Here is a 13,112-nt window from a genome sequence, read left to right as displayed (position 1 = left end):
ATTTAAGTGATTTAGCACGTTTTGACCTTTTTTTTTAGTTTTTCCTAAGCTTTTCGGCATTGCGAAATAAACACACAATAAATAATAAACACAGTAAATATAGTTCACAACACAAAGGTCACTAATAATAATAATAACTAATATATAATAATAACTAATTAATAAAAAAAGTATCAGTACAATACACAACTCACAAACTAGAATAATATTTACGATGTCAAACGACGCAGGACACATCAATATCATAAATGAAATAACCAAACTTCATAAAAAGACGGTTCCCGTTTTTTGTGCAAATTGTATGGCGTTTTTTTAAACTTCTCATTGCCGATGCCGTGTACGAGGACATCTATAATGACATGTTTGCATTATTTAATGTATGCTAATCAGTACCATCTACTGGCGAATGGCTAGATTTTATTAATGGAGAGTTACCGACGAGTAGATTCTCGTCTGAAAATTGGGTTCTCAAATTTATGCAAGAAATTAGGAAAAGGGCATCCAATCGCCATCTAAGAAGTGTTACGACTTTAGCTCTCGTAATCCTGCTCTTAAATTTTATAATATATAAAATAAAATAGTGTCTCGAACTGTTTAATCGCTAAATAGTATGAACAAAATGTTAGCAAAAATTTGACGCGACAAAAAAAATATTGCAATATACCTAGTTTCTGTCACTGGTTCAATATCCTACATGAATTATAGAAAAATATGCAAGACGAACTATTTCGAATTAAATATCTACGTCTGGATTAAGATGAAATTAATTTTCTCCAAACACTCTGTATGAGAATACACGCCTGGACCGACCAGTTGTTTTGGGGGAACCAGACGATATTCTTTGATTTACGAAATAAGTTGTGCTTGACACTAGCAATGTTTCTCGCAAAGTTTTATCTTTAGGATTTATTGCACGTATAAACTCTGTTCCAGATTTGTTTTGCAGAAAGCATTATCGCCTTTGTACAGCGTACGCGTGGAAGTCGTATTTTTTGCACCACTAGAGGCACGTATTCACATATATCTATCTTAGCAAAAAGAGTAGGTACCTAATACCTTTTTATTTAAATTTAAGTAGGTACCTACTTATTTAATATACAGGGTGATTCACAATTTATCTAAAAAAATGTAGGAATAGATGCGGCATGAGAAATGGAGTCGATATCGTGAACAAAATTTTTGTAAAATCTTTATAGTGTCCGAGAAAAAAATTATTTAAGTTCTAGTAGTTACATAGCTGGACAACTGTAGTCTCTAGCGCCATTCGCAATACGCGTGGAGAGCCACGTGACCTCAGCGACTCCGAAAACTTAAAATCCGATTTTACAATCGTCGTTGCGGTAGTGTTTACAATAGTGTTTTACTAGTTAGTGTCAATTATTAATTGTTATAATTTTTTGTACTATGACATATGTATTTATAAATTAGATATTTCAAAATGTTCGGCATACAAGGATGGACAGAAAAAATGCAGATAATTCTATATAAATCTCAAGTTAGAAGAAATTTTAAACACCGCCGAGGTTGTGAGGACGACGATACACTGTTGTCAAATAGGGTGTTCAACTTAGGTACGGTTTAAGTATATTATATACTTATATTGCGATTTGATTCTCCAAAAGGTCTTGATAATAGTGGTTTATAGTCCTATTAAATGTGCGTTTAAATCGCAGTTTTGTGTTCCTAACTTTTGTGAAGATGTAGGTAATTTTTTTAAAGATTTTCCCTGTGTTGTTCCTAATGAACAGTTTATAAAATTATAATACAGTGCAGTGTTTATGTCCACTGCGTAGAACCTATAAAATCGAGCGTAATATTCTAAAAACCTAATTAATCCGCGATGTTTTCAGTTTCATCTACCCAGAAGCACGTAGGTGTTTATTATTAATCAATAGATTGCTTATTAATATGCTATTACTAATTTTATTGACTCCACGGTGGACGAATTACCATAATTATTAATGTAATAAATATGTAGATGACACTGTTCAAGGACAGATAGTTTGTGGTGGTCCTGGTTATAATAAAAAGCCTGGAGACTACCTTGAAATGCATAAGATACTTGAATCGGCACCCTGCTGACACATTTCCCTAATGCTAATAAAAAGTTTGCTGCGTCAACACTGAGGACGAAATATTCCATGTTGTGGAGAAAAATACATATAAACAGATGTCAAGATATGTAGGAACATTATGCTATATGAACAGCACATTATAGTCTTCACGCAAAGTTATTTTATCAGGTTAGGAAATACTAAAAATTCCTAAAATTTTCTCCAATTAACTGGTCAGGAGCTTCACACTACTCCACCGACATTTCTTCAGTATCTCGCAAATAGCGAATATATTTTTTTCGCTTTTAATCCATCCAGGGTAATTTTTTACACCGCTGACCTAGCCCCGAGCTTGGTATGCAGAAAAATGCGATAACAGCACCTCCCTTCGTTCCATCCTACGCCAGGCTAACCGAGGCCAATTCATCACAACGTTAGGACGACCACCCAATTAAATAGGTAATAAGTTTCTGTCGGACTGACCACGTCCGGCGAGAGGTAGCATCGCCGTAGGCGATTGCTCATAATTTGCAGTCCCGACGGCTTCTCGGATCTGCCAAAGATTTGCATCCCCTCGGTTGTTTTTGTTCCTCGATTTATTGTTAACCCCACCCGCGAGCCTATTTAGATGTGAAGTGTTAGATAGCGTCATGATAGATGAAGTAGGTACCTACCTGTAATTTTTTACCCTGAAAGTGTCTGGTGAAGATGTCTAATCCATCACCCGAGCGGATAGAAAAGAAATGAACCTTTTAAGCATTTACAAAAACGTGTATTTCTCTGATTGAAATACCAAGTGTATTTTTTCTGCATAACCTTAAAATATCCTTCGTCGATAATACTTGGTAGATATGTCAAACGGAATATGAAACTTAACCTAACTTAAGAGTTCGTTAATTTATGTAGTTGGTTGTGAACTGTGGAGTACTTGTTATGTCTGGAGTGCCACAAGGTTCTAATTCAGGGCCTTTATTGTTTACCGTATTTATAAATGATTTGTCACTGTCATCTGTTGAAAATAACTGTTGACGCTATATCATTTATCAATTTGTGTGTTTGTGCCGTTATCTTCAACCTACCTGGTCTCCACCTTCGTCAGCCTCTGCTTCAATTTCGCCTGGCTGGCTGTGAATTCTGCGAGCAGCCTGGCCAGCCTCGTCTGCAGAGTTTCCACAGTGCTTTCCAGCTTCTTAATACTGTCCGCCATCGAATCCTGCGTCTCTCTAGCCTTCCGGAACTGATCTTCGTCTAAGAGGCCGTCTTTTCGCAACAATTGACAACCGCGCTCCGTCAGCGTCGCCCTTGCCTGAAGAGAGACAAAAGGTCAATATGAAACAAACCAAATTATTGGCAATAAAAATTGTTTCTTTCAAATGACTTTGAAACGCCCACCAACGGAATAGTATTGAGACACCCTGTATTATTCGAGCGCTTTCCATTCCACAAAACCGAACTTTATATTTAGATTCGTGTCTGCCTGATCCACAGTGAAGCTTTTCCAGTATATTTTTTTAATTGCCGCGACCAAATCCCGTCTCTCGACGAACCAGACGGGATCAACAACAGAAATTAATTGCCCCCGTGTTTTTACTCCCCGTGAAGATAACAAACAGCGCATTGCAGTTTCCACTCACCTCGGGGTAATCGGCCAGCGCAACTAATAGGTCGTCCTTAGCCAAACAGAATAGATCGGAGTAGCCTAAGGACCTCACGTTCGCCGTTCGTCTGTTTCCAGTGCGATTTCCGGCTATGTCCAGGACGCTCACCTCGCCGAACACGGAGCCGGCCCCCAGGGTGGCCAGGACGGTGTAGCCGTCGTCGGCGACGACCTGAAAGACAGTTGATTGGGGTAAGTGTGAACGCAGACCGAAAAATGTGCGAGAAACGCGAAATATTTCGAATAAAAGTACTTCTACCTTCGTTGTGTGTATACAGGTTCGGAAAGTGCCCATGGTTTATCGGCCGTTGCGTAAGAGCGATAAAGTAAGTCATAGAAATCCGTGCGATAGAGAAGGGTGGCTATAATGAAGGCGTCTCATAGTCACCGCCCATTTCGCCCTTCCACAAATAAGATTCACTTCCACTTGTAATTCAGCGACCGGTGGTCATCTTTGTTTTCGTCGTTTGGCTTTTATTTAATAGATGTCACTACTTACACAATTTCGACTCCGGTATTCCGATATGTTAATACAATCCGTTAACAGAGGGCAGCACAACGCGTAACAAAGAAAACTTTTTACAGCAGCTAGTTGATACCTCTGTTTGTAAATCTAGTGACCTTGTTTCCCCTACTGAGAAGTTATTCAAATGGAGTATAGTGCTCAGTTGCATTTAAAGTTCATTTAGTTGTTATTTAGGTATAGTTTTTAAAATGACTTAAAAATCCCAAGAAATAAAGCAAAATTCCCTATTTCCCCAATTCCAAAAAAATCTGTAGATCTGGCATCGCTCTATCTAGGGTTGTGCCTCACCTTAGACAAATTGTGCTCTGTTAACGGATTGTATTGACATATCGGAATACGAAGTGGGAATTGTATAAGTAGTGACATCTATTACAGAAAAGACAAATGACGAAAACAAAGATGACCACCGGTCGCTGAATTACAAGTGGAAGTGGATCTTAGTTGTGGAAAGGCGAAGCGGGTGGTGACGCCTTCATTATAGTCATCCTTCTCTATCGCACGGATTTCTATAACTTACTTTATCGCTCTCACGTAACGACCGATGTACCATGGGGACTTTCCGAACCTGTATACAAATACCTATTAGATGAAAAATCAGTGAGGTGGGTGGAGTAAGGCTGGTATATTATTATTTTGAAGAGGCATTATCACNCCAAAGAGAACAACAAATATGAATGTTTGGAGCTTCTAGTCCAGATGGAGCCAGTATCAAACTTAACCATTAAAATTGTATGGCTTATAGAAAACTGTAGAACATATTTTAATTTTTGACTTCGTTTCGCCGTGACTGAATATATTTCGCAGTCACAAAATGCTCTCATAATTGAAAAATAAAATATATGACGGAACTAAGGAAATACGTCTATAACGGAGGCTCCCAAAGTTATGAACTTTAAGCCTCTGTACAGACGTTAATTTTCAATCAAACATGATTCTGAAAGCGTCGTTGTAATCTCAAAGACGTAATTAAGCGACCTATTAAAAAATATCACCGTTGTTTTGACACTAAGTAAAATTGTTAATTTGTTTATATGTATTATTATTAATTAGATATTTCAAAATATTAACCTTATAAAGATGGACATGAATAATATGACAACTGTGCTGTGATGGCTCAGAGCGTAACGCGTTGTACCGTCACGCGGTGGTCCCGGGTTCGATCCCCGATACAGTAATGAATTTTTTTCAACTAATATTTATTTCAAATAACAACATGAAAATTAAAATCGAAACAATTTTATAAGCTTTTCAAGTTAGAAGAAATTTTAAACACCGCACCGCTGAGGCTGTGACGACGACGATACACTGTTGCCAATTAGGATGTTTAACTTAGGTGTGTGTTTAGTATTTACATTGTGAAAAGTTGACGATTTGATTCTTAAAAAAGTTGTTGNAAAGTACTTCTACCTTCGTTGTGTGTATATACAAATACCTATTAGATGAAAAATCAGTGAGGTGGGTGGAGTAAGGCTGGTATATTATTATTTTGAAGAGGCATTATCACGCCTTAAATAAAAATTGATATTAAAAATACATTTTTGGAGTTTTTAATGCCTCGTATCTGTGAAAGTGAACCAATAGACGTGCGAATTATTATGACGTGATGTAAAGTAAAATATAATGTTATAATTTCAAAAAATATAAAACTTATTTAGATGGCCCACAAGGCTCCAACTTGGAGCCGATGCTCTCTCTTTATTTCACCAATGATCTGTTATTGCGTCATTTTTTTACTGAAATGACTGAACATGGATTTAATAACACTCTGTACAACAAACTGGGCAGCAAACGATGCAGCTATCAGTGCTTTTTACGAAAGAAAAAATACTGAATTAATGAATATTTTAATTAAGCATTAAGCAGACTCATTTCGTTCAAGTTTTTCCGCTTTCCTTTTTCCCCAGTTTAATGAATATTTAACTGAATTGTTAATATCATAATTTATTTATTTTCTTTTTAATTTTAATACTTTTCATTAACGTATTCCTTATACCCTTAATAAGAATTTTCTGCTTTAGGAGTAATATCATCTACAGAAAAAATATTTCTCGTGCGACTGCCTCAAACACAATTAAATCTATTAAATGGAATGAAATGCTGAAAAAAAGAGCAGACTTTATTAAAATCACATTCTCCCGACTATTACATTTTTCATCTTTATGGCATGCGAGAAAATTCGAATGGATTTATTCATAAATTCGTCCTTGCAGTTAGATGACTACTTCGATTTGTTACTTCATTAAATATTCAAATCAGAAGAATATCAAATTCAAGCTTCGCTTTTCGCCTCATACTCGAGTCATGAGCAGCACACTCTCCTGATTCAGGTGAAATTTGCAAATATTTACATATCTCATTATGCCGATATTACGGAATGAAATCAAATTCGAACTGTTTTTTTAGCTGATTTTTCTTGCTTTAAATTAATACGAATTTCCAACTCTGTGAAGCTATGGAGAACCCAGACGAAAGGTTGGTTTTTAAGCTTTGTTTTTTCCTTATTATGTTAATGGTTTGTACTGTACCCCTTTATTTTTTGAGACAAGCCTTCTAGATATACTTGTTGAACCAATTACGACGATCCAGTTCGTAAGACAACTTCAAAACAGTTACAATATTTAGAGATCAATAAAAATATCCTCTTACTTAATTTTATATGAAATATAAAATAAGAGAAATTAATTTCAGAATTAAAAACTTTAATTTATATTGTAAGATTATGATTGACTGCTATAACTATAATTTAAAAATTAAATGTGCAGGGGTAAAAAATATACCTATATTTTATAACTCTATTTGCCAATGTTTGTAACAAGTCCAGCGAATCACACTGTACAACTCAAACCCGCCTGTCTTATTACCAAACGCGATTATTCTTCATTAGCCTAGAAGGAAATTGCAACTTCCGTAGAGGAAGTCCACGCGCGCCAATATCCTTGGCAGGAAAAATGACCTCGGATGGAGCGGGGTCGAGCGGGATTATCGCTCTTTACCCACTTCATCGCTGTAGGCCCGGACGCCTCGTAGAGGTAGGCCCTTTCCCCGTCATTCCGGACCGCCAACACGGCCGGATTGGATCGGTTCGTGGGGCCTCCTCCTGTCCTGGCTGGGCCCCGCCGGCTAGGGCCCTTTCTTCTGGCGCTCTTCTTTCTTCGCCGGCTCGTCTGTGTATACCCCCGGGGGTGGTGGTGGTTTTGGGTTAGGTCGTGCAGCTATGCAGCTTAGGAAGCGCTTTGCTAAGGTGGCCCTTAGGCTAGCGCGGGAGGGGAGAGTGAGATAAGGAAGGTAGGGGGGAAAGGAAGTCCAGCGAACTATCTGCTCTATAAATTTGCCGAAATACTGGTGGATTGGTTAATGGAGGTGTCTGTATAGTATATGCGATAAAGGCCTACATGTGTGGGCTGGTCATTCATAATTTAATTTTGATCTAAGTGGTCTGGGTGCAGCGTCAGTAATTGTCTATTTTGGTAGGTTTGATATTGATTTTTATTTGTAGTTAAAGCAGATTCGTAGATAGGTACGTGGAATTTTTGTTGTAACTATAGTTAGTAAATATTTTTACGTAAATTTCTATTTCATGAAAGAGAGATGGCAACAGAAAAAAATATTGCTTTGAAAAATGTTACACTTCCATACTACAGAATCTAAACTAGTATTTTCCAAAATTCGACAAGCAAAGGTGTGACTTTCTATCTATAAGCTTACAGAAGCTCCCATAAAATCGTAATAATAAAAATCCTTTCGCTACAATTGACAAATTTATTGTTATCCTTCGACGTATCAGAAATAAGATATACGTTATTTACTCTGGATAAACATTAAGCGATATCTCATATGTCCAATATATTCTCTGCGTACAGCATCTGCGAGGCTTATCCCCAGGATTATTATTTTTATTCCGTGTCTCGAAAGCAGAAGAAGTTACACGTACTTATTTCGGTTCCTACATATATTCCGAGCTGATCCTCTTATAAGGTTGCCTAAATCTATCGCGGCTTGAGGATTACATCGGACAGGTGTAATTGTTGGCTCACCTGCAATCTGCCTCTTTTTACGATGTACATCTCTTTGCCCACGTCACCTTTCCGGCATATATAGTCTCCCGGAGAAAATACCTGGAACAAAATTGGCACGTTAATAGAGATTTGTTAGGGTTACCTATTGCGTTTACCGGAGGAAGAAATAACGTTTGTTGTATACAGGGTGTGATAGTGTATTAAAACATAACAAAAAAGAAAACAAATTAAATATAAAAAAATAGAGAGAAAAAATATATAAATTTACAAATAATACAAATAAAGAGAACAAAACGAAAAGTAAGGAATTTTTTATACTTTTGGTCAAACAAAAAAAAGGACGAAAGAAGCTTTTATTGATACATTAAAAATAATTGTTAATGCCAGTATTCAGGTCCGGATGTCATATTTGACTTAATTTGTCTTATCGCACCATAGATTTATTGCTATTTATTATTATTATTTCATCCAAAGACCTCCATTGAGCTTTAAAGTAACATGTATGAAGTGAACCTCCTAGTATTGCTGTCTTATTTCAAATGATCGCCCACAAAACCAATCTATATCCATTACAGAAGTTGTAAATCCGCCAGACCGTGATTTTTGAGTTGAAAATACATCCGCTGAAAGAGCGCAATGTTCTTGTGAGTGAAAACCATGCGATAAAGACTGCAGTTGAGGTTTTCTGCACGAGATCTTACCCTGTAGTCAAAGCTTAAACTAGGATATTAGGGGGTGCTTTCAAGATCATTTTATGGTGAAAAACTCCCGCTGAAAAAGGCCGACAAGGGATGGAAGCTTTAGAAATGTTTAGGAATAATGCATAGTTTCGAAAGAAACTTGAATAGGTACATTCGCACTACATACAATTTTGCAGTCAATTTCCCGACATGTCAATCAAAGTATTATGGAAACTATTTCCCAAGCTGTTGACAAACGAAATCCCTAAGTAATACCGCATTCAGTGTGTAGGTTAAGGGTCAACTTTTAACGTCGCTACTGAACAAAGCCGAGCCTTATGAAAGTCGAGGATTAAAATTCCGAACGAGTCGTCTACAGTAAAGCGCAGCAGTGCCTCCCGACCACTTATTATGCTAAATGCAGTTACGAATTCAGTGCAAACGGCTAGTGGTGGATACTTTACTTACTAATAGTTGATAAATATTCATTTAATGTCGTTTGTTTCTCGAAATGATTCGCGGACGGAAAATACCGACGTCTGTAAACACGTGTAGGCGATAGATTTTGTTCAAGGTCAATAAGGAATGTCCCAATTTATCCTTCAAGGGTCACTGATCAGTGACTACAGGTTACTTCAACTGCAGGCTTTTCCCGTTAAAAGATAGTGACTGAAATGAAACAATTGGAAAAGGCACCTGTTTCGCAAAACAACTAAAGATGATAATTAATTTGTGGATTTGCCATTACTTACAGTATGATGTTTTTCATGTTGCTCAAGCAAGGCAAAATAGATTAGCAGCTTCTCACTTCTACGCAGGACGTTTTCCGGACCGATTTATTACGCCCAGTTAAATTTTCTGAACTAATAAGCTGTAGTTTGACTCACCTGCAGCCTCAACTTCAGCACCAGGGCCTCCAACAGCCCGGGCTCGCAGTCCTGGAAGATCCTGACCTTCCTCAGGGTATCCAGGTGCACCCTGATTGCGATCTCCGCCTTCAGCTTGTCCGGAAGGGCGGACAGCACCCGCTCCTCGTCTAGAGCGCCGCTCTCGGCCCACGTATAGGCGAACCACCGGATCACGCGCGCTTCCAACTCTCGCCCTACCTTGCGGAACGCCATGTACTGCTTCACGCCGTCCATGCGGTTCTGGAAGTCCACTCGGGCCACGTTCATGTTGGAGATCATCGAGCCGATGTTGCCTGGAAGAAGGAGAGGGATGAAATGGGGAGATGGGGATGTATTCGTTTGAAATTCGATAATTGTCACGCTGTCTATGTTGAAATCGTACGGAAATTTCTGTTTCACCGGATGTGATTGGTGTAAGTTTTCACGGGTTCAACTAATCAGCGATTGCATTATCTCGAGCTTAGACGCAACGGTTTGTCATTGTTCGTTGTAAACGAATCATTAATACCTGCATGACATATTACAAAAATTGTTTTCTGTTCACATTTACAGATTGTAGTAATTACGTAGTTGGTCTGTATAGCCCAGTTACTGTGGCTGAAAATATAGTAATACCTCCCAATTTTTTATAACTGCATTGATTTTTCTTAAAATTTAGAATTAGGCTCATCTTACCCCCTACTTCAATACTTATATATGCGCTAGGTGTGCTTTTTGTTCTTAAGGGGTGAAAACCACCCCTTATTGGAAAAAAATACAAATTTAAGCATTTTATGTAATCAAATCTTTTTTATTTGTGCAGTATGAGTAATTTCATGTGCTATCTAACATGAAACTTAATGTATCCTAAATTTTCAACCCGGAAAAAGCTTTAAAAACCACTCCTTTGGATGAAAATAATATAATTTTTTTTTTTCAACTTGAAACGTTTTTATCATGCATTTTTATCAAATTAAAATTGATTTCTTGATTAAAAAATCTTTTTTATCGATTACAACTTTTCAACCCTTCTTTCGAAAATAAAATGAAAAATATTATTGAAAGAGTAGAAACATTTTAAATGTGCATTCGTATTAAATAAACATTTATTCCCTTTTTTTAATATAGTAGTTATAATATAGTATAGTACTGGTTTATTCGAATATTCACATACTAAATACGTAAATATATACAAAAAAGATCTAAATGCTTCAACATTCTTGTTTGACCTAAATTTTCCTAAAATTATCACCTATACACGTGTTTATTTTTTTAACGATAACTTTCTTTTTAAGATTTTTAATCGCACAAAGGCTCATTTTGCAGGGAATTGTAAGGGCTACGTGAACTGTTGAGTTGATCTTTTTTGAGCCTTTTATTTTTAAGTTTGAAGGGTTTAAAGGGCTCGAAAAAGGTGGTTCTCTCATTCATATGATAACTTAAAATGGCGATATCTCGATTAATATTAATTTTACAGGAATAAAAAAATTAAATAAAATCTTCGGCAAAAATAAAGCAAAATTTTTTTACTCTTGTATTTTTTTTCGTACACCTTTTAATTTTAAAGTTACAGCATAAAAATCGAATTTATTTTTTCAAAAAATTTGAAATATTAACATTTTCAAAAATTAAGTTTTTTTTCGAAATCGTGCTTTGTAAGTGAGCCAAAAAATAAATCTAAATTAATTGCATTTAATTTTAATTCTGTCGCCAAAGGCACTGATTTGTTTATTATTTCTTTCTTAAAAAAAAAAAAATGAAAGTATCATGTTATTTCGACCGTGTTTCCGTTAATTTTGATTCTAAAGACTTTTAAAACAGCTCATTTTAAAGGTTTTTCAAAGTACTTTAAAAAAGGTTCAAATTGTTTTTTTTTTCCTAATATTTATGGTTTTGGCGTTATTTAACGTTAACTAGTTTCAATTTAGTTTTTAGCTAACATATAATATTTAAAAATCCATAACTCGGTTTATATTGCAATTAGAGAAAAACAAAATAATGCCATTAGATTTGTTTTTTTATTACCTTTATTTTTGTTCATAACAACTTTTTCGTTAAATCCAAGCAGAGTTATTTGCAAAAAACTGTCCGAAAACAAGCACTTTTTCAGTAAAAAATCAACATTTTCAATGACAAATTACTCGGAAAGTATTGGATTATGCAAAAAACTTTATGTAATATTTAAAATTGACTCCTCTGTCGATTCCTGTGGTTATTTTGGGCGTAAAAATTTCCACCCCCAAGAAGAGGTGGGAACCACCCCCAGGGCAAAAGCACACTTCGGCACTATATAAGTTTTGTTCCTTGAGGCATTCCCCACATTCAGTCAAAATTTCACGTCAATCGGTTCAGTTATAAAGAATTCGGAGGTAAAAACCCTGAGTAACTGGACTAGTACCGATAAATGCAGTTTCGTTTCAATTTTAAATTAAAAAAAATGTTATCAGCTTTGAACGAACGTCATTAATTTAGTCTTTGATGAATTATTTGGAATGTGTGAGGTATCCAAACGTGAAGGCTTTATAAAATAGCTTTGAAACGAAAAATACCGAACGCAGGTCGTTTATCAGTTGCAGAGGATACATATAAAATTGCTTTAAATTTACTGTTTTTTTACCCAAGTGGGTTTTATATATATAATATTGCTGGATTTTATACAGTACCTATATAATATTTTTAGCGGCGTTAGGTGGGAAACACCTTATACCGTTTTGTTTCATTGCGTATATATTATGTTTCAGGGAAATATTTTCATTTTATTATGGGATACATTTCATAATATTCTTTATGCATGCTGCTTTAGAAAAACAAAACAAGTGGAAATGGCACGAAAAATACAACGTTCAGTTTTGCTGTACACAGGTAAAATACGAGATGAAATGTTTAATTTGACTGTAACCTCGGTGTCTGAAGATACGATTATTTAATTCATTTTAAAGTAAAAAATAACAGTTATGGTAGTTCACTAAGGTCTTCGCTAAATTTGTATGACAGGCGTCTTTAAGAATTTTTGTACTTTTATTTTGTAATATAAATTGGGGTGTTCAATTTCGTATATTTCACATTCCAATTTTTCCCGTAACAATGAAAACCTGTCGCAAACAAATGAAATTGTCATTAAGAGAGTAAATGTATATTAGTCGTCCGATTTTTTCGCAAAAGCTACCCGGAATTATCATAATCGGACAGGGGAGCGTTTGGAAATGAAAGCATTCAAATAGGGAATAACCCCCGCATAGAAACACGGTCCAGAGACGTTCGCAGGTATTTACTTTACGGCTAATACAACTGG

At 36.1% G+C, this 13,112-nt stretch overlaps 1 protein-coding gene across 2 annotated transcripts in view; it reads right to left on the bottom strand.

Moving 5' to 3' along the window:
* LOC108907447 (cyclic nucleotide-gated cation channel subunit A) overlaps positions 1-13,112 on the bottom strand; it is a 68,660-nt gene that overhangs the window by 8,463 nt on the left and 47,085 nt on the right. For both annotated transcript variants that reach the window (XM_023454849.1, XM_018711129.1), the window contains 4 exons: positions 9,821-10,134; positions 8,272-8,352; positions 3,689-3,883; positions 3,134-3,360 (listed from right to left, as the gene is read on the bottom strand). In XM_023454849.1, the coding sequence (XP_023310617.1) occupies positions 3,134-3,360; positions 3,689-3,883; positions 8,272-8,352; positions 9,821-10,134 (817 nt within the window). The remainder of the gene's footprint in view (positions 1-3,133; positions 3,361-3,688; positions 3,884-8,271; positions 8,353-9,820; positions 10,135-13,112) is intronic.

Source organism: Anoplophora glabripennis, unplaced genomic scaffold, assembly GCF_000390285.2.
Source record: "Anoplophora glabripennis isolate ALB-LARVAE unplaced genomic scaffold, Agla_2.0 scaffold5, whole genome shotgun sequence".
Classification (NCBI taxonomy): Eukaryota; Metazoa; Arthropoda; class Insecta; order Coleoptera; family Cerambycidae; genus Anoplophora; species Anoplophora glabripennis.
The sequence above is the reverse complement of the archived record's forward strand: the minus strand, read 5'-3'. Positions and strand labels throughout refer to the sequence as shown.